The sequence below is a fragment of the Natator depressus genome, chromosome 9 (assembly GCF_965152275.1).
Source record: "Natator depressus isolate rNatDep1 chromosome 9, rNatDep2.hap1, whole genome shotgun sequence".
In the NCBI taxonomy this organism is placed as follows: domain Eukaryota; kingdom Metazoa; phylum Chordata; order Testudines; family Cheloniidae; genus Natator; species Natator depressus.
Window position 1 is genome coordinate 21915068 of NC_134242.1, and position 22083 is coordinate 21937150.

The following is a 22083-nucleotide window of genomic DNA, read 5'->3' on the forward strand; positions in this document are numbered from 1 at the left end:
CCGGGGGCCCTGTCCGCAAAGATATAAGACCACGGAGAGAGTGAGACTCCTGGCTGGGCCACTCTCAGACATCCATAGCACAATGAGCACCAGTGACTCCGGCCTTGGGATGAGGTCCATTGAGCCCATTGCCCATGGACTCCCTGCCTAGGGAAAGCCACAGAGGGGATACATGACACCAGAGCCATATGAGGCAGCGAGAAGCCTCCATGCCCTTCCAGTGCTGCCATGTCTCCCAAGTCATGGACTCTTAGGGACAGCTCTGGCATCACATGACCTCTCGGCACGGAGTCAGGCGCCAGTTCTGGGCAAGCCAGCAATAAGGGCGTGGCACCATCCTCCATCACATTCTCCCTCATGGCAGAACTTGATACCACTGGACCGCTCGCCACCGCGGCACCGATGGGCACCGCATTGCCATGGTACCCAGGAGTGGGTCCTCTGGCTCTGGTTCGGAGACTGACTCATACGCCTCACAGAGGACAAGGCACTGAGCTGACCATAGGCACCCTGCAGCTATGGCACAAGGGCTCATTCCGTCAACATAGCCACCAGCTCAATGGTAAATACCACTCCAGTGGCTGAGTGGAACCCATTGGCGTTCCAAGGTTCCCACACAGTATGGTCCCATTCGGCACCATCAAAGGTGAAAGTGCCCCCACCTTCCTCCTCAGAAAGGGGTTAGGACCCCGGAGCTGAGATCGCTGATGTGCAGGATATCCCCACAAGAGACCAACCGGCAACAGAAGACATACAAGGCGCAGTGCCAGTGCAAGCCTCATCATCTTCCTCCCCGGATGAGGCAGTAGCAGGAATGGCCATCGCGCACATGCAAGATGACTTTAAGGCTCACTAAGAGCTTTTGTGTTGTATGGCCCAAAACCTGGGCGTACAGGTTGAGGAGATCACAGAATCAGTTCCTGCCCTGGTGGACATACTACCGCCCTCGGGGCTGTCAAGAGTGGCCCTGCCCTTCAATGAGGCCCTCTTGCAGCCCATAAGAGCTCTGTGGCAAATCCCTGCACCCCTCCAGCTCACAGCGAAGCACTGGAAAGTAAGTACTTTGTACCCCCCAAGGGGTATGAGTATCTCTACACTCATCCCCCATCAGACCTCTAGTCGTTGTGGCTGCTAATGAACGAGAGAGACAGGCAAAAAGAGCCATCACCCAAGGCAAAAGAGGCCAGGAAACTGGATTTATTAGGCAGGAAGGTGTATTCTACAGGGGGCCTCCAGCTGAGAATATCAAACCATCCTAGGTCACTGATTTTAATTCCTGGTCAGCCATGATGAAATTTAAGGAACTCCTACCATCAGAGTCCAGAACTGAATTCATGGCCCTTGTTGAGGAGGGTAAGGCAATGGCCAAAGCATCCCTCCAGGTGGTCTTGGGTGCAGCGGCTGCAGCTGCCCAAGCCATGGCCACAGCAGTAGTCATGAGGCGGAGCTCTTGGCTTCAGTCCTCTGGACTACCTCACAAAGTCTAACAAACTATCCAGGACCTACTATTCGAGGGGAATTCTCTTTTCTTAGGCCAAAGTTTATGTTTGTTTTTTAAGTAAATAAAGGAAAGGTGTAGGAAGGATGGTAGGTCCTGATCATGCAAAGTCTTAGAATAACTTCACACACCTTACTGAACTTAGTGAGACTATTTAGGTTTGTAAAGTTACATGCAGAAGTATTTGTACAAATGGGCTGAGTGTTAAGTTTGGACAATATCTAATGTGTGTGCATGCTGCATTTTAATCAGGTTACACTCTCAGAATGCTTCTAAGGGCCTGTCCACACTATTATAAAAGGTGTATTTTAAAAGGTATTCGAGAACATGTTGTGATTAACATGTTAAAAACTCAACTTCCTCCTAGGCTTTACCTGGACCAGCTAATGTATTAAAAATTATATTTGCCATGTCTAAACTAGTGTGTTAAAAATGTATTAATGAACACATGTGAGCTAACATGTTTTAAATATATATCTTTTTATATTACCAGTGTGATCAGACTCTAAGAGTGAAGTGAAAGGAGAGATAAGAGGAAAGATCAAAATGAGTCAGAATGTTAGGATTTTCTTCAACTTTTTTCCTGATTATATTTCTGTTGACTCTTTAATAAAACTACAGTCATGAAATTGAAATAAAGGAATTATTACAAATAGTTTTTTTAAAAATTAGCAGCCTTTTCTGAAAATCCACTAAAATACCATAGGAACAAATAGAAAAGAGAACTTTTTAAAACTATTTTCTTTTGATTGATTTGTTCATCTATTTGTTTTGCTATCAGGTAGTTTTTTATTTCTCCTTCATTTACATATCGCAGTGTTTCCCAAACTTGGGACACCGCTTATGTAGGGAAAGCTCCTGGCAGGCCCGGCTGGTTTGTTTACCTGCCACGTCCTCAGGTTCGGCCGATCGCGGCTCCCACTGGCCGCGGTTCACTGCTCCAGGCCAATGGGGGCTGCAGGAAGTGGTGCGGGCCGAGGGACGTGCTGGCCACCACTTCCCACAGCCCTCATTGGCCAGACACAAAAGCGAACCACGGCCAGTGGGAGCCGCGATCAGCCAAACCTGCGGATGCGGTAGGTAAACAAACCAGCCCGGCCCGGCAGGGGCTTTCCCTGAACAAGCAGCGTCCCAAGTTTGGGAAACACTGACATATGGGATCAGAGTAGCCAGTATTGATACATTTATATATTCACCGTTATTGAGAAATAACAGTACAATGATTAGGCATATCTCTGAACTGTAGCTCAAAGTCACTGTTAGCAGATCATAGTACAGGAATTTTCATACTGCATAGTTATTGAGAAGTAACCATACAGTGATTATGATATTAAGATACACACACATGCACATACAACTAGACTGTAGGGATCTGCACAACTGAGATAAATTGTACAGTTGTGTATCAGTACATCATTTTCAGTAGCTGAACAGCATCCCTGCACTCTGGCTGAGAAAAAGTGCATTTTCATATAATATAAAATTAAAGATGTTTTAGTATTTTTATTTTGTCTTATTTTTAGGATCAAACAATGTGGGCATGCTTAGCTGCTATGGCAGTTGCTAATAAGGATATGACAACAGCAGAAATAGCCTATGCATCAATCGGTGATGTAAGTAGATGAGATTTAACTATTTTTTAACAAATGATTGCAATGCTAATTTTATTAGAGTATTTCTCTAATTTAAACCATCACACTTTGTTTTAACAGATTGACAAAGTTCAGTACATCAATTCTATCAAAGAACTTCCATCAAAAGAATCAAGAATGGCTCATATACTGCTGTTCAGTGGAAATATACAAGATGCTGAAATGCTGCTTCTTCAAGCAGGCCTTATTTATCAAGCTATTCAAGTCAACATTAGCCTTTATAATTGGGATAGGTAATATTTCTCTCAACATACTATAGCTCCTACCATTAATAATCTTACTAAGATTAAGTTTTAAATTTTTAGCGAATTAGACACTTAATTGACTAATCTATTAACCATAGTTGCTTGGACCCTGAGAAACATTGAATTAAATCATATATCATGATAATATACCAAAGAAATAAAATCACTGAAATGTTAGGATACATATGTATCAGTGCTATATTTCAGTGTTATGTCAGCGTTTCCAGGCACTGCCCTATGATAATGGTCTCCAGCACACCCAGAGACACTTTTCATGACTTTAGACACACAGAGTTACGTGCACTCAACAAATTAAAACTGTTTTGACATATCTTCTTGCTTAAAGTAGTTACACAACTATACTGACTGACATCATTATATCACTGGGAGAAAATGAGTTGTGAATTTTTGTTTTTAAATAAAGAATTCAACTTTCCGTCACATGTATGCGCAGCAATGTAAATCTCATCCCAGCATTGTTTGGGGTCTACGTGTCCCAAGAGATCCTGCAGGAGCTGCTGCTGCCACCAGGAGAGAAGATTCTGGCTCTACAGATGCTTCACCTCCCTCTCTAATGGATGGATGGGGGAGAGCAGAGAATCTGCAAGGGTGGGGAAAGTTCCCAAGTCCCTATCTTACTGCAGAAAGTTCTTGCTACTAGCAGGGAAGAAGGGAAATGGCAGGTGGCTTCTTTTAAATCTGCTTGCCTGCCTCCCTTATAGATTAGAGAGACAAGATGGGTGAAGTGATATCTTTTATTGGACCAATTTCTGTTGGTAAGAGACAAGCTTTCGAGCCACACAGAGCTCTTCTTCAGGTCTGGAAAAGGTACTTCCAGCATCACAGCAAAGTGCAAGGTGGAACAGATGGTTTAGCATACGTAGTTACATATTGTAAGGGAACATTCAAGGTAGAGCCACCTTGCATATTGCAGTGACACTGGGTATACCTTTCCCATACCTGAAGCAGAGCTGTGTGGCTCGAAAACTTGTCTCTCTCACCAAGAGAAAGTGGTTGAATAAAAGATATTGTCTCTATAATATGGGTACAGCTACACTCCCTTACTGATTGTCTGCCACCTCCCACATCCTCAACTTTCCCAATTCTGAAAGTTCTTCTCCCACTGTCTGAGTGTTCCAAAGTAAGAAAAGGATGGTGCTCAAAAAATGTCTCTCTTCCCACAACAGGATTTGGGGAATAGGTTAGGAAGAACTCCCCCACTAGCATGGAAGCCATCTTCCCCAACCATGACAAAAATATGTTTAGGCCCCTTTAGTGTTAATTGGGTAGAAGCCCCCAATCTGCCCTCACCATGGATGATCGTGGGTTCAAAATTAGAGGTCCCTTTAAAAATGTGGCACTTCATGTCCCTGTAGAGAGAAAACTGGACCTCTCTGTATGCCGACTTTTCCACTATAACAAATTTAGAAAAAATGCTTACTCAGCTCCAAGTTCAGATTCTCATGCCACATCTGTTCAGCATCCAAATAATCATTTGAAAGTTAGAGATAAATAGTTTGGTTACGCTCAAATAAAGTAGAAGTAGTACTTCCTCAATGTAATGGAGAAAATTTGCCTTCCTTACAGCTTTAGATTTAGGTAGCATTTTAACTCGTAAAGTACTAATAGTCTAAATATTGCTTCAAACATGTATTATTGGTTATGGCTGCTTAAAGTAATAAATATAGTTGGTTGCATCTGTCTATTAAAATAACATGTAAACACAGCATTAGGATAATTCCTGTAATTCTCTTTCTGATTCATCATTTAACACTGTTATTTTAACAGGGATGAAAGTTCAGAGACTATCAACTGCTTAATTTGATTCCTAATACATAGCCTTGTTTGATGTCAACTTTAATTTCAGTTTAGTATTATGCATTCTGAGTACTTAAATGAAGGTAAACTAAGAAACTAGCAAACCACCTTTCAATCTGAATTATGTTTTCTTTCGGAAATGTACTTTTTGGGAAAAACTCAAACAATTAAAGTATGTTGCCCAATGGGCTTCATTAATGCTAAGAATTACATGTAAATTAATTTAGAAACTTTATTTTTTCTGGCAAGCACATATCGATCTGTGTTTTGCTGATGTTGCCAAGAATGTCTCACCTGGAAAACAATGAATAAAACATTCTAAGATTTTTAAACTGAATTTTATATCATTCCAAAGAAAACAAATATAAACATAGACATATCATAATAATGCAATGGCTTTCCATTTTTAGGGTGTTCTAAAAGTGGTCATTTGCATGTGCTATATGTGTTCAAGTAGATGCTCTCCAAGAGCCCAGAGATTGACGGATGATTTAGTTGGTGTTGGTCCTGCTTTGAGCAGGGGATTGGACTAGATGACCTCCTGAGGTCTCTTCCAACCCTAATATTCTATGATTCTATGATTTTTTTTTAATTCATAGCTATAATAATTTCACTAAAAGTTATTTTTTTTAGCCTTTCTTACTGACAGTAATATAGACAAAAGTAAAAGAGAGTGTGTTTTTTCAATTACTTAAAAAAATGCTATTGTCACATTTAATAAATGTGATTAGGTTGTCAACAGAAAAATGTTAATTATATATCATAACATACATCACAAAGTGGATAGGGTATGAGGAAAAATTGGTAACTCTCACCCTCCTCTGGTTAACACAAATGAAAAATTGCTTGGCACCTTGCATCAGGAAGATCAAAATCACTGTACAGATCTCTTTTTGGAAAACCTAAGTAATTATAATTGTGTTAGTATTTTTTTTCAGCATGACAAGCTCATTTTTCTTTTATTCCAGAGCACTGGAACTAGCAGTGAAGCACAAAACACATGTCGACACAGTTTTGGGTTATCGACAAAAGTTCCTGGAGGACTTTGGTAAAAAAGAAACCAATAAGCGATTTTTGCAGTATGCAGAAGGTGTAAGTATTCTGTGGAAACTTAGCCCTACATTTTCAGGTGGTCAGCCTGCATTTTGTGGTCAGACTTTGTACAAAAAAAATTGCTCCCACATTTTTGCTGTGGATGTAAATCTTGGATGTTACACACCTGTTTATCTGACTGCAAGTACAAATTAATAGCTTGATGTGGAACTAGTAACATTTGTGAATTCAATGTATTTGGGGGCACAAAATAAGTCTGCATAAATTTTGCATCCTGAAAACATGCAGGGGCTTTTATTTTGGGCTACAAATTTTGTACATAAACAGGGAGTTGGGTTGAAAATGTACCTCTTAATGTCCTCAGTAACACATTGTATGAATATTAATAGTAACAGTCAGTAAGGTTATTCAGAAGGAAAATTCAGAGCCAATCATGAGCTATTATGCTGTATATTATACATACGCATATAATATATTTCATAGGCATACAGTTTCATAGAATACTAATCATTCTAATTTTAGTTCAGAACAAAAATATCAACTGATTTGATTAATTGTGTAGTATTTGATAGTTTTTTAAGGCCAGGAAGAGGAAACATTATGATCAAAAACTTGCTGGAAGTGTAAAGTGGGTAACCAAGTCACAAATCCACACAATTTGGGCTAAATCAATTTTTGCCTTTATTTATAAATTTTCAGACAGAATTATTGTCATCAATAGTGTATGAACATATATTTATGCTGACAATAAACAGATAAGTTGGAACACATAGGGGCCCAAATTATTGAGTTGCAGGGAAGCCCTTCTCTAATTCATGATGCTCATGTCAGCCTCTGATCCCTGGTTTGGTCTTTCAGGTCTCAGTCCTTAAGTTTCTGGTCCAATATTTCTTTGATTTGGATCTTGTTCACTTTGATTCCTGTACATTTCCACGTTACAGATTTATTAGCTTTTCTCCAATCAGCATTAAGCATTGTCAAACATAATCTGTACAATATACACATGCAGCTTCAGTTCTTCAAGTGCTTGCACATGTCCATTCCTGTATAGGTGTGTGCGTGCCCCGAGCATAGTTGCTGGAAATTTTTCCCCTAGCAGTGTCCGTTGGGTTGGCTCTAGCACTCTAGGATGCCACACGCACATGGCGCCAGTATAAAGGACGCTACCAACACTGTTCCCCTTCAGTTCCTTCTTATTGCCCAGGACGGTTGGTTGGAATCCTTCATTGCTTAGGCAATTCTTTCCTAGTGTTCTTTCATACCAGTTGGTGTAAATAGTTGTAATAGTTAGTACTTAGAGTAATTTTTAGTAGTTATAGGTTTTAGATAGCTCGGACGCCTCCACACTTAACTTGTGGGGTTGTCTGCCTTCCCAGTGCCAGGGTATGCCTTGGTCGCCGGGTTTCAAGCCCTGTGCTGCCTGCAGTAAGTCTATGTCTCTGAGTAGCTCTCACTCGAGCTGTCTCAAGTGCCTGAAGGAAGCATATAGGTAAGACCATTGCCAAATCTGCAAAGACTTCAGGCCCTGGACCAAGAGGCCTGACTGAAGGTCCTCCCAATGGAGGCAGCCTTAAGACCAGCTTCAGAGCCATGCTCGGACACAGCACCAAACACCTCAGCTTTGGCGCGGAGCGCTCCTCCATCTATCTGGAACTCTCGGCACTGATCACCCTCCCCGGTGCTTAAGAAGAAGCACCAAAAGGACACCAGGTCTCTGGTGCTGAAATCTAAGGGAGACAGGGAGAGAGTGAGATCCGTGCCACATCACTCGTCTACCCCAATACCACAACATCAGGTGCCAGCAACTCCAGTGCCACAACAATCTCCTTGGACACCTACAAAGGAACAAGCTCAGAGTAGACAACGCACCATCCAGTTTGTGGTGCTGTCAACTCCCGAGGCGTTCGCAGTGGTCAGGGACCTTCTCAGCGGTCAGGGACCTTCTCAGCCTATAGTGGGTCAAGAATCTGCACCACCGGTGCCACCGAGTGGCAGGAAGCAACCCCTGAACCTCACCTGGTGCTGTGACCACTTTCTACAGGGAAGCCCCAGCCACAAGATTGCCTCGTCTACCATCTCTGGCACCGAGCGGCATGGCTCTGGTCTCTGCACCACAGCTTGGAGTCTTCGTTGGACTTGGAGGTTGGGTCATATTTCCCTCTTCTACATAACCAACATCATGGCTGCCCAGGCGTCCATTCCATACTACGTCGCTGTCTTCCGCGGTACCACCAGGCGCGTGGCCACAGGGTCCATGGGATATACTGATGATACAGTGACCCTTTTGGAACCCTTGGGGGTTTCCCCTTCCTCATGGCACCTCCTCAAGACACTCATACTCCATTGTTTCAGAGGTGAGAGCGCCCCTGGCACTGCGCAGGGAGACTCCGGATCCAGATTTTGATACTGAGCACAGTACCAAACCTCAGGGGGAAGCCCATTGGGCCCTGGTGGACGCCAAGGAACCTACGGAGGCCCTGCAGCCTGTCCTATCCTATCCTCTCCATATGAGGCACTAGTGACACCAGGGTTCTCCCCTCTACAAGACAACCACAATGCTTACCAGGACTTGTTAAAGTGGGTAGTCTCAATTTGGGTGTCCAAGCAGAAATGGTCAAGGGGATTGTGCATGGCCTCCTGGACATGGCTTCCAGTGGGACCCTCTAGAGTGGCCATAACTCTGCATGATGCCATCATGACCGATCAAGGCACTGTGGCAGACCCCTGTCTCTCTCCCTCCGACAGCAAAGCGCACAGAGCACAAGTATTCTGTAGCAGCCAAGGGGTACGAATTCCTTTTTTCTCACCCTCCCCCAGGATCCCTGGTTTTTGCAGCCACCAATGAGAGTGACCACTAGGGACAGATAGCTTTTACGCTAAGGCAAAGTAACCAAAAAGCTGGACCTATTCGGACAGAAGTCACGTTCCTCAGGCGGCCTTCAATTTCGCATAGCAAACCAGCAAGGCTGCGTCACTATGATTTTAATACGTGGGAGTCCATGACGAAATTCAAGGACCTTCTCCCGCAGAACTACGTACAGGAGTTTCCCTCCCTTGTCAAGGAAGGGGAAACTGTGGCTCATGCCTCCCTGCAGGCAGCTCTGGATGCCGCTGATTCTGCAGCCAAATCAGTGGCCACTGTGGTGACAATGTGGAGGAGTTCGTGGTTGCAGTCCTCGGGGCTACCTAACGAGGTGCAACAAATAATTCAGGACCTCCTGTTCGAGGGAACATTGTTTTTTTGGGAGCAAACGAACAGCAGGCTGCACAGCCTCAAGGACTCAAAAGCAACTTTGAAATCTCTGGGACTGTACATGCCAGCAGGGTCAAGAAAGCAGTATAGGCTACAACAGTATAGGCTACTTCTATCAGCCTCGTAGGCAGAACCAACACAGGAGGAAAAATAGGGGGGTTAAATGCAGACGTCCTCCCCTGTCCTCATCAGCAGGTTCCATTCAACCCAGACCCAGACACTCGGGATCATCAAAACACTCGTTTTGACAAGACGCTCAAGGTCGGCACTGTACTCCCCCTGCATCAGATCCAGCTACCCCCTTATTTTCCAGCCGCCTTTCCCACGTCTTGGATTCCTGGACTCAGATCATGTCGGACTGCTGTGTCCTCAACACAATAGAACTGGGTTGCACCATCCAATTTCTATCTACCCCTCCTTCCCACCTCCCACTCCCTGTCCCTCTTAAGGGACCCTTCTCATGAGCATCTGTGTGAACAATAAGTCCAGTCCCTCTTTCAGGTGGGAGCCAGCTCACAGGACTTGGAAGGGGTTTTACTCCTGTTACTGCCTAATCCCAAAAGCCAAGAGTGGCTCAGACCCATGTTAGACCTGTGCCGTCTCAACTGATACACCAAGAATTTAAATTTCCACATGGTCTCCTTGGCCTCCATCATCCCCTCGCTGGATCCAGGTGACTGGTATGCCGCCCTTAATCTAAAGGACGCTTACTTCCACATCTCACTCTTCCACAGCCACAAATGCTTCCTAAGGTTTGTAGGGAACCAAGCCCATACCAGTTCATGGTGCTCCCGTTTGGCCTGAGCTGTCCTGTGAGACTTCACCAAATGTATGGCGGTGATAGCAGCTTTTCTCAGAAAAAAGGGAGTCCATGTCTTTCCGTATCTAGATGACTGGTTAATCAAGGGCTACTCCAGAGCTCAGGTCAAAGCTGACATCCATCTCATTCAGTCGACATGCAACACATTGGGCCTTTTTCTGAATGCTTAGAAGTCCACTCTTATCCCAGTCCAAAGGATAGAGTTCATTGGTGCGGTTCTTGATTCCATGCAAGCAAGAGCTCTATTCCCAGACTACCGGTTCAGCTCAATTACAGCCCTTCTAAGGTCCTTACAAGCTCATCCAATTACAAATGTGTGATAGTATCTGAGCCTCCTGGGCCACATGGCATCATGCACATATGTAGTGCAACATGCAAGACTATGTCTCAGACCTCCCCAACCCTGGCTAACCACGATATATTCCCCCACTCGCCATCACCTAGATTCAGTGTGCACAATTCCAACCCACATTCTCAATTCACGCACCTTGTGGCTGGACAGCCATGTAGTATGGGCAGCAGTACCCTTCTCAAGTCCTTAACGGTGCTTTCTCTAGTATCTGATGCATTAGCCCTCAGCTGGGGAAACCACCTGGGGTCTCTCAGGACCCAGGGCCTTGGTCCCAAGAAGAACTCTCCCTCCATGTCAATATCAGGGAGCTCAGAGCAGTGCGTCTAGCCTGCCAGGCATTTCTACCTCACATGGAGGGCAGGACTGTCTCGGTTCTCATGGAAAATACGACAGCTATGTTCTACATAAACAGACAGGGAAGCACACGTTCTTCCCTCCTGTGCCAAAAAGCTATCTGCCTCTGGGAACTCTGTATCGCTCATTCCATCAATCTAGCAGCATCATACTTCCCGGGGAACCAGAACCAGCTAGCAGATTGCCTCAGCAGGTTTTTCTCCTTCACCACAAGTGGTCTCTACAACTGGACATCATGAGGGACATCTTCCAACAGTAGGGGTCTCCCCTTATAGACCTGTTTGCCATGCGCATCAACAGGAAATGTCATCAATTCTGCTCCCTGTGGCCACAGCCTGGGCTCCCTCACAGGTGTATTCCTGTTGCCATGGATGAGTCACCTGTTCTATACCTTTCCTCCTAGTCCATTGATTCACAGGGTTCTGGTGGAAAATCAAGCAAGACCGAGCATGAGTCATTCTCATAGTCCCGGCATGGCCCAGACAGCACTGGTTCACCACTCTCCCTGGCATGCCCGTGCAGGCACCAATTCGGTTTCCACTACACATGGACTTGATCTTCCAGGACCACAGCTAGCTGCTACATCCAAATCTTGGCTCTCTCCATCTGATGGATTGGAAGCTCCATTGCTGAACCCGGAGGAGCAGGCATGCTCAGAGCAGGTCTGTGAGATCCTACTGAGCAGTAGGAAGCCTTCCATCTGAGCCACCTACCTTGCAAAATGGAAGCAATTTTCCATCTGGTGCTCCCAATGATCAGTCCTGCCTTTACAATCGCCTCTACAGCTTATCTTGGAGCACCTGAAACAACCTGGAGCACCTGAAACAACAAGGCCTAGCACTCTCATCAGTCAAGGTCCACCTATTGGCCATTTCTGCCTTCCATCCCAAGGTTGACAACCAATCAGTCTTCTCCTGAGATGGTCATCCGATTTCTCAAAGGCCTGGAAAGAGTGTACCCTCAGGTCAGAGATCCCTCACACACACCCCTGCCCGGGACTTGACCCTCTTCTCTCAAAACTCACAGGGCCCCCATTTGAACCGTTAGTGTCATGCTTATTGTTATACCTTTCCTGGAAAGTGGCCTTTCTGGTAGCCATCACTTCGGCCAGAAGAGTCTCAGAGATCCAGGCCCTCACATCTAAGCCCCCATACATGATCTTTTTTAAGGACAAGATACAGCTAAGGCCACACAGTCATTTCTTCCTAAAGTCGTCTCACAGTTCCAATGCAGTCCAGCAATCTTTTTACCGGTATTTTACCCTAAGCTGTATGCAAACCGAGAAGAAAGCATCTCCACTCACAGGATGACTGGACGGCCTTAGCTTTTTACATTCATGGACCAAGCCGTTCCGCAGATCTTTGCAACTATTCATAGCGATAGCAGAAAGAATAAAAGGTCTCCCCATCTCTGCACAGAGATTCTCTTCATGGATTTTTATGAGTTCACAAACATCCCACCCCCGGCTATCCTTATGGCTCACTCAACAAGATGCCAAGCCTACTCCGTGGCTTTCCTAGCGCAAGTTCTAATTCAGGAGATCTGCAAGGCAGCAACCTGGTCATCCCTTCACACAGTCATGATGCCATTGTTCAACAGGCTAGAGAGAATGCTGGCTTTGGCCGAGCAGTTTTGCAGTCAGCCTGACCTTGAACTCTGAACCCATCTCCTATACAACTGCTTGTGAGTCTCCTATTTGGGACTGGACATGTGCAAGCACTCAAAAGAAAAACAGTTACTAACCTTTCCATAACTGTTGTTCTTCAAGATGTGTTGCACATGTCCATTCCAAGACCCATCCTCCGTCCCCTCTTCGGAGGCAGTCAGCAAGAAGAAACTGAAGGGGAATGGGGTTGGCAGGGTCCTTTATACCAGCACCATATGTGCACAACACCAGAGGGTGCTAGAGCCAACCCGAAGGATACTGCTAGGTGGGAAATTTCTGGCAACTGTGCTCAGGGTGCGCACACACATACATGGGAATGGGCATGTGCAATACATCTTGAAGAACAACAGTTATGGAAAGGTTAGTAAACGTTGTTTTATACAAATGTTGCCTTTTACACTATTTTCATGTCATTATGCTTTCATGTCACCTCACTTTTTTCCCCAGTAAAGATACTTTTAGCATTACATTTCTTTATTTATTATACTATTTAACTTTCCTTTTATCTAAAACTTCCAGCATAACAAAACATCACCTTTGTCCTGTCAACAGTAAGCATTATCTACGCGAGTCTATGTAAGTGAAAAATTGACAAAACACCACCCCTGCCAGGCAAAAGTTAAGCCAAGACTTTGGCACAAGTATTACCTCATCCAAACTTATTCACTAACCATAGTTATAAACTATTGAAATAGAAAAACCCTGTTATCATAACCTTTAGATTTTATTTGAACAGGGAAATTATGGTGGCATTTAATGTCAACATTTTTTTTATCTTCTCCAAATATGGGTTTTCAGGGGACTTTCTACTCTCTAGCATCTTGTTTGTAAATTATTAAAAGGCCGTGTCAGTAATTTTGCTCATTGCATTGTCAAAGTGCTTTCGATTTTAATTTAGTTCAGGATATTTTTTTGTATTTAATTGTTCCCCAACAAGGTAAAAGGTTATTTTTCAAGTTCCTCTACATAATCCCATTGCATGGGATGCACTGACAGTACAACTTGTACAGTGGAAACTTTAGATAGCAGTGCTGGTGGTGCGCTATCACACCCCCTTCTGATCCTCCCCTGGATGGTCCTGAATGATCGGCGACCTAGGCTATAGAAGGGGGCACGGCACTCCAGCAATCTCAATTGCTTCCAGCTGCTGCAGCTGACAAATCAGGAACTCCATCTGAGTTCTTGGCCCAGATTCTTTGCTTTGATAGTGCCTACTACACTTTTAGCATAGATTTATCTAGTTTCCTGGTGTAAATAGTTAGCTTTTAGCATTTCAGTGGTTAGGTTTTATTTCTTTAATTTTTGAGTAGTTTGTACAACTTCGGTTCCACTATTAAAATCTAGTGGCGGATCCAAAGATCAAGAAACTTGGTTGTAAGAAGTGGGCCACTTGCCCTGCAGTCTTTCTGGCATCAGATGCTCACATAAGATGCCCAGCCTGCCTTGGGTAGGAATGTTGTTCTTCAAGATGCTCAATCTACAGTACTTTCACTCCAAGGATGCCGAAAAAGAGGCAGAACAGACTATAAGTGCTACCACTGCAGGACGCTTTGGCAGCCAAGCTCTCTGGATCCAGAACATTTCTTGGATCCATGAGTGAACATAGACCAGATTTGGCCCCTGATACTTCTGGAGAGAATAGGCAGCAGAGACCTCTGCAGAAGGTACTGTCTTCTGTTCCAAGCTCCAAGAAACCTGTGGTACCTAAAAAGGATCATAAACTGTCGGATCTGAAACAAAAAGGTAGAGAAAGAACCCCATCAGCGACGGCCTCAGAGCCAGTCCAGGAAAGTGACCCCCTCGGATTTGGGAACTTCGGTGCTGGAAAAAGACTCACTGCTCAAAAAGGCCACTATTAGGAGAGCCAACGTGCACTTGAGGGATTGTGGCGGTTCAATGACAAGACAGAACACAGCTTTTTGCAAGCAAGCAGGCTGGTCTGCTAACCGACTTCTGCCTGTCAGCTTTCCACCTTCCCCTTTATTCTCTCTCTTCCCCCGCGCATTACATTCTCCAACAGATAAAAGGAATACACTGGCTTTGTTTAACATTCTTATTTACCAATTTCTATCTACTGCATTCCTTGCTCTCGGGCCTTGAGCCCAGTCCTGAGAGGCTTCCCACGATACATGTCATCTTGGCGAGATTCCAAGGTTGATGCCCTTGGATGGAGCAGTGTGTGCACTACTCCTACACAACACTCCGGGTGTGCCCTGAATGTTGCCAAGCGCATAAACCTTTATGAATCCTACAAGGGATGTTCCAGGTCAGTCTTCTACAAATCCTAAAATGGCAGATCCGAAATCAAGACCAAAAGATCCTGATCATCTAACAAAGCAGACAGCTCTTATTACGGATACACCAGAACTGCTTCTCTATTTTCAAGCCTCCTTGGCAACTGACCATAACAGTGGTAGCTCAGATCTGTAACCTCAACTTACGTTGGATCTGAAAGAGAGCAATAATGATACAGGAGGCAAACAGGATTTCTTCGGATTCCCCAATACTGTTCCTTCTCCTCCAGAGAAAAGAAAGATGGAAGAGATATATGTCTCACTGCCCGTCCCACCACCTAAGACTCTCTCAGGCTCTCCTAAAAAGATGCTCTTGTCCTTTTTTATACTGCACCCAAGACCGCTGGTCTCTTCTGTACTATTGAGTTCGGATCTGCAGTCAGATGTGGAATCTGAACAACTAAGTCAGTTACCTAACGTGACATCTCATAAGGAAAAGCATGCTGCTACTAGGAGATACTAAGAGCTGAGCATGGATTGCTGGGTGGATTAACGGTATCCTTATGGGCTAGGTGGACCTATTGGCCCTTTCCCAGGTATTTCCAGGGACTGGATCACACCTGCTATAGCACAAAACTTTCTCCTACAAGAGCTCCAGGAAGATTTCAGTCATCAGATATGAAGCTCTCAGATGTATTTATGTTTCATAAAGAGAGAGAGAGAAATCTCCTACCATTGTAGCAGATGTGCGTTTAGAAGAAGAGCAGCCTTTATTGCCTGAAAAATACCAACAAATGGATGCTGAGCTGGAGGACCATACCTCTCTGGATGAGGATGTGGGGATTACACCTGCATCTTTCCAGTCAGAGGATTATTTTATGAATTAGTTGACAGAATGGCAGCTACTTTGAAAATTCCATCTGTGACAGTTGAGAAGACTTCTCATCCAATCTTCAGTATTCTTGGTTCACCATCGAAAAATAGAATTATATGCCCAGTTTTGGATGATCTCTAGCAGCCAACAAAAGCAATATGGGCCATGTCTGCTTCTGTTCAGGCAAATGTAAAAAAAGACGGCTAAATTATACCAATTATACATGATCGATTTTAATTTTTTTCACACTCATCTGGCTCCAACTTGTTTGTGGTAGAAGCTGAAGTCCAGGGGTATAAGGATGACTAGATACATTCAATGCTTTCTGATAAAGAAGGAAGAAAATGGAAATTCTGGGTAGAAAAGTAATTTAATTTGCATCTTTGGGTATAAGAGTGTCACGCTACCAGGCTGTAATGACATGCCACCAATAACATCTTTGGGATAAGATGGCAGTATTTGCAAAATTCCTCCTGGAGGATCAGAGAAAATTAGCCTGTGACCTCCTCTCTGAAGGACAACTTGTTGCAAACTAGGAGAAGTTGATCTCACTATCCACACAAAAGTTCCTCTTCAAAGGGGCAGTTTTGGACACTCAGAAAGACAGAATCCTTCCTGCCAGAAGAAAGAGTCAGTCAACCATAGCCTTACTTTACCAGTTTCCATGTCAAAGAAGCATATTCTCTCTCATACTGTTGGGCCTCATAACCACAACTATGTATATAATCTCTTATGCCTGACTCAAAATGAGATCTCTCCAACCCTGGTTGGAAAAGAATTACAAACCAGACATAAAAAGAAAAGGAGGACTTGTGGCACCTTAGAGACTAACAAATTTATTTGAGCATAAGCTTTCATGGGTAAATACCTCACTTTTTCGGATGCATGGAGTGAAAGTTACAGATGCAGACATAAATATACTGACACATGAAAAGAAGGGAGTTACCTCACAAGTGGAGTGTCATTATCAGTGAATCTTTGTTTTTTAACCAATTCTCCACACACAGTTGTTTTACTGATTGCCTTCTCTTTTTGCCTTTCATATAACAGGGTATAAGAACATTCAGGTCATGGAACTATCTTAATTCCGTGACGTGACCAGTGACTCTTGAAGAGTAAAAAGAAAAGGAGGACTTGTGTCTCTAAGGTGCCACAAGTCCTCCTTTTGTTTTTACTCACAAGAAAGACAAGGCCATTGCAGAAAAGTTAAATGGATTCTTTGCATCAGTCTACACTGCAGAGGATATGAGGGAGATTCTCATACCTGAGCCATTCTTTTTAGACTGATTAGATAATTACCCCAATCAGCTTCCTCTGGAGAACTAATGGGCATCTAAGTGGTGATCAGAGTGCAGGCTCACCTGTTCACTCCCTGCACTCTGTCACATGTGGACAAGTATACTTGGACTTTAACAGGGTACCTCACCAGCAGACATAGTATACTTGGACTTTAACAGGGTACCTCACCAAAGGCTCTTAAACAAAGTAAGCAGTCATGTAAGAACAAAACAAAGTAAGCAGCTTAAAAGATAGGAAACAAAGGGTAGGAATAAATGGTCAGTTTTCACAGTGGAGAGAGATAAATAGTGGTGTCCCCCAGGGATCCATACTGGGACTAGTGCTGTTCAATGTACTCATAAATTATCTGGGTCGTTCTGGTCAGCACTGCCGACCGGGGCGTTAAAAGTCCGATCGGTGGTGCTGCCCATCTAAGGCACATTGGTGCCTATCTGTTTCAACACCACACTACACCCCAGAAGCGGCCAGCAGCGGAGCCATTTTCTAGGCAGGGGGCGCACGAGTCTCCATGCGCTGTCCCCGCCCCAAGCACTGGCTCTGCACTCTGCTGCAGAGCCTCCTTTTGAAATTTTTCTTAAAATGCACACAGTCAATAATGTAGGTGAGTTCAGATATTCATTAATTCATTAGATCAAGATGCTGTAGCCTAGTGTGAAATAGGGAATTGATGTCCTTATTGATAGATGGGCATAAATATATAAAAAGAGTAATTAAAAATGGATGGTCATAGGAGGAGACCAAACAAAATAGAAAGACAGCCCTCAAATTCATACAAGTGCTTGAAAAACCGAGAGAATAGAATAGGATGCTAGTTCTGACAATTTAGGCAAAATCAGTTGAGCTGCATTACAGGCAAACGTGAACAGTGCCAGCTTTGACAGAGGATAAGAAATGGCCAACAGCCAATTTGAAACTTGTTCCTCTATTCAGTATTCCAGTATTCATAGTTTCACTGAACTAGGACACTGCCACAGGATGATGTTTTTCTGCCACTAAAGAAATGCCAATACAAAACAAGAAACATTTATTATCAAAGCAGAATTCAAGTATTGACAATGTTATTTCTGTTATATCAAATTACTAATGTAGATGCCATCAATTTGTTTGATGGACTTTGGTGTAGTAGAGTTGCTCAATGTACCATGAGCAAGTGGCTGCATTCTGATTTATTTGACAAATAGATTTCATTCATTTTTAAGCTGAAAGATGCCCAGGAGGCTCATCTAAGTTTATTTTCATTGTTGAATATTTTCTCACCAGATATGAGTTTTTAATATTTGTTGAAAAGTATCAAGTTTGTTTCATTTCAAAGGCAGGAACCTCTGATAGCACAGTGTTTATTAGATCTTGACTATAGAAGAAAGCCACCAACTGATACACACATGTAACTTGCGTTAACATTAATGGTAGTTATATTTTTGCATCCAGAGGAGACCTATATAACGACAGAGCAGATCACTTTGTGACTTGTACCTTCATACTGTTGTTCATTGATATGTATTTAATATAATGTTGACACTTACCTACTATCTTTCCTCTTTTTACAGCTGGAAGTTGATTGGGACAAAATCAAGGCCAAAATAGAGATGGAAATTGCTAAAGAAAGAGAACGAGCTGCAGCCACTCCAGCAGTCAGAGCCAGTGTAACTGTACAGCGCTAAATACAGTGCTAATCATATTAAATAGCTGTTTTACTACACATTTGCTGTATCAGTATACCGATAAATCCAAGCATTATCATTTTCCAGGAAGTGGGTTATGGAAGTTAGATCTCTGAAATTAGTTTAGTTTTTGCTGAATGTTGGACAATGGGCAGAACTGGATTCATATGTGCGTAGGCCAGTTATGATCTGTGGGCCCCATCCTGCTTTCCTTACTCATGTGAGGAGTCCCAGTGAAGTCAGTGGAACTACTTGTGTGAGAAAGAGAGCAAGATTGACTTCTGTCTTCCCATTACTTAATTGTTCAACTTTCCATACCCTTTAAAGTAAAAATATGCAATCTTGGATACCTGGATTTAGGCACTGAAATGCATGTTTAAGCACCTAAATAAATTGTCTGATTTTCAGCAACTGTGGGGTACAGATATACAGCACTTCTGAAAAGCAGGCCAATTGGTTAAATGCCTTAAGATGCATTTAGGTACCTAACTTTAAGCACCGAACGTGAAAAATGTGGACCTAAGTTCATAAATGGCAAAGGAATGTTTCATTTGCGGTTACAAAGGTTGCTGCATGAGAGCACAGTCCCAGTGCTGAAATATTTTCAAATAATCATATCTGTTATTTCAGATAAATTCAGCACCTAAGATTGGTTGCAAACATTGTGTTTCTGTCAATAACAAAAAAAGGGTAGCTGTTGGATAAAAAACTTTTAAATGTTAAATGAATTGTTTCATAATAATCTAAAATACTGTGTAACATGGTTTGAATTTTGTTTGAATTAGCAGAAAGTCATCTTTCTGCAAATATCCAATATATGATTGACAACAGTGTTCTGTGTTTCCTTAGTGGTTAGAATGTCCCATTATTTAGAAGAAAAAAATGTCATGTTTGCACTAGGTTCAGTTCACTTGATTGTGTATTAGAGTTCGACATATGCCATTTCACCAAAATATTATTTTCTCTCTTTCCTGTTGAAGTAATTGGGGCTGCATGCATATGGATCTGTCTGCATAATCTCTTTGCAATATTGGGACATTAGTCTATTACTGGTTATTGAAGGAGGTTAAAATAATTCTGCGTAACATTTCTTTCACACATGAACACTAAAAATTTTGTGCGTTCTGTGAGAATCTTTATCTAGTTTAATATTTGTTTTGTAAATCATTATGTAGCAAATATCAATTTTCTGCATATTCTATTACATTCTTAATAAAAAATTAAAATCAAATACTCTTTATATCAATTAGATGATGTATCTCATTGGTTTTACCATCCCATTAAATAAAAAAGGCAAAATTCTATCTAAGTACCTACAATCCATGTAAAATTTCCAGTCCTTCAAATGTGCTGAGCACCTCCTGCAGAGTGAACCCTTCTATCTTGGGTATGACTTACAAGAGGCACTTAGCACTTGCAGGAATGAGCCCAAAATATCAGTCTCAGCAAATGCTTAATGTTAAATTTGTCGCTTTGTGAAAAGTGTTCATGGGATAAGCAATCATGGGATAAGAGAGAAGGTTCTCTCCTGGATTGGTAACTGGTTAAAAGATAGGAAACAAAGTGTAGGTATAAATGGTCAGTTCTCAGAATGGAGAGAGGTAAATAGTGGTGTCCCCCAGGGATCTGTACGGGGCCCAGTCCTATTTAACAGATTCATAAACGATCTGGAAAAAGGGGTATACAGTGAGGTGGCAAAATTTGCAGATGATACAAAACTACTCAAGATAGTTAAGTTCCAGACAGACTGCAAAGAGCTACAAAAGGATCTCACAAAAATGGGTGACTGGGCGACAAAATAGCAGATGAAATTTAATGTTGATAAATGCAAAGTAATGCACATTGGAAAACATAATCCTAACTATACATATACAATGATGGGGTCTAAATTAGCTGTTACCACTCAAGAAAGAGATCTTGGAGTCATTGTGGATAGTTCTCTGAAATCATCCACTCAGTGTGCAGCGGCAGTCAAAAAAGCTAACAGAATGTTGGGAATCATCAAGAAAGGGATAGATAATATGACAGAAAATATCATATTGCCTCTATATAAATCCATGGTACGCCCACACCTTGAATACTGTGTGCAGATGTGGTCGCCCCATCTCAAAAAAGATATATTGGAATTGGAAAAGATTCAGAAAAGGGCAATTAAAATGATTAGGGGTATAGAGCGGCTTCTGTATGAGGAGAGATTAATAAGACTGGGACTTTTCAGCTTGGAAAAGAGGCGATTAAGGGGGATATGATGGAGGTCTATAAAATCATGAGTGGTATCGAGAAAGTAAATAAGGAAGTGTTATTTACTCCTTCTCATAATACAAGAACAAGGGGCCACCAAATGAAACTAATAGGTAGCAGGTCTAAAACAAACAAAAGAAAGTATTCTTTCACACAATGCACCGTCAACCTCTGGAACTCCTTGCCAGAGGATGTTGTGAAGGCCAATACTATAACGGGGTTCAAAAGGGAGCTAGATAGATTCATGGAAGATAGGTCCATCAATGGCTATTAGCCAGGATGGGCAGGAATGGTGTCCCTAGCCTCTGTTTGCCAGAAGCTGGGATTGGGTGACAGGGCATGGATCACTTGATGAAAACTTGTCTGTTCATTCCCTTTGGGGCACCTGCCATTGGCCACTGTCAAAGGACAGGATACTGGGCTTGATGGACCTTTGGTCTGACCCAGTATGGCCGTTCTTATGTTCAACAACAGGTGATAGGGTGTTTTTGTCTTTTAATCATTTTCCTGTCTGAGTACATTCGAGAACGTAGTGATTATCCAGTGCACCAAATGTGCCAATAACAACTATGTGGGGGACACCAAACAATCACTATGCCCTCAAATGAACTCACACACGAAAATGATAAAAGACAAAAACACCATATCACCTGTGGGTGAACACTTTTCACAAAGCGATCACTCTGTATTTGACCTATCAGACTTCATTCATCCTTAAAGGAAACCTGCACAACACTTTCAAAAGATGAGCCTGGGAGCCTAAATTTATAACTTTGCTAGACATTAAAAATCATGAACTGACTAGAGACATGGATTTATGGCTTATTACAACAATCTGTAACCCACTAAAAACCCCACTCAGCTGCTTCCGCCCACTTCCTTTTCCCCAATGACTGAAGGGTTGTTAACAGACCACTTCACCTTTAGTGGTCCCTTGAAATACATGTTAACTAGCTATGCTAAACAATGTGTTCCACTTTGTATTTAGCGGTGACACTCTGAGTATGTTTCCCAGATCTGAGGAAGATCTGTGTAAGCCCGAAAGTGTGTCTATCTCTCCAAC

At 42.9% G+C, this 22083-nt stretch overlaps 1 protein-coding gene across 2 annotated transcripts in view; it reads left to right on the top strand.

Moving 5' to 3' along the window:
• The window catches only part of IFT80 (intraflagellar transport 80), a 153825-nt gene extending 133921 nt beyond the window's left edge, over positions 1-19904 (top strand). For both annotated transcript variants that reach the window (XM_074963667.1, XM_074963668.1), the window contains 4 exons: positions 3022-3111; positions 3211-3383; positions 6182-6305; positions 18666-19904. In XM_074963667.1, the coding sequence (XP_074819768.1) occupies positions 3022-3111; positions 3211-3383; positions 6182-6305; positions 18666-18779 (501 nt within the window). In that variant the 3' untranslated portion in view covers positions 18780-19904. The remainder of the gene's footprint in view (positions 1-3021; positions 3112-3210; positions 3384-6181; positions 6306-18665) is intronic.
• The last annotated feature ends 2179 nt before the right edge of the window (positions 19905-22083 follow it).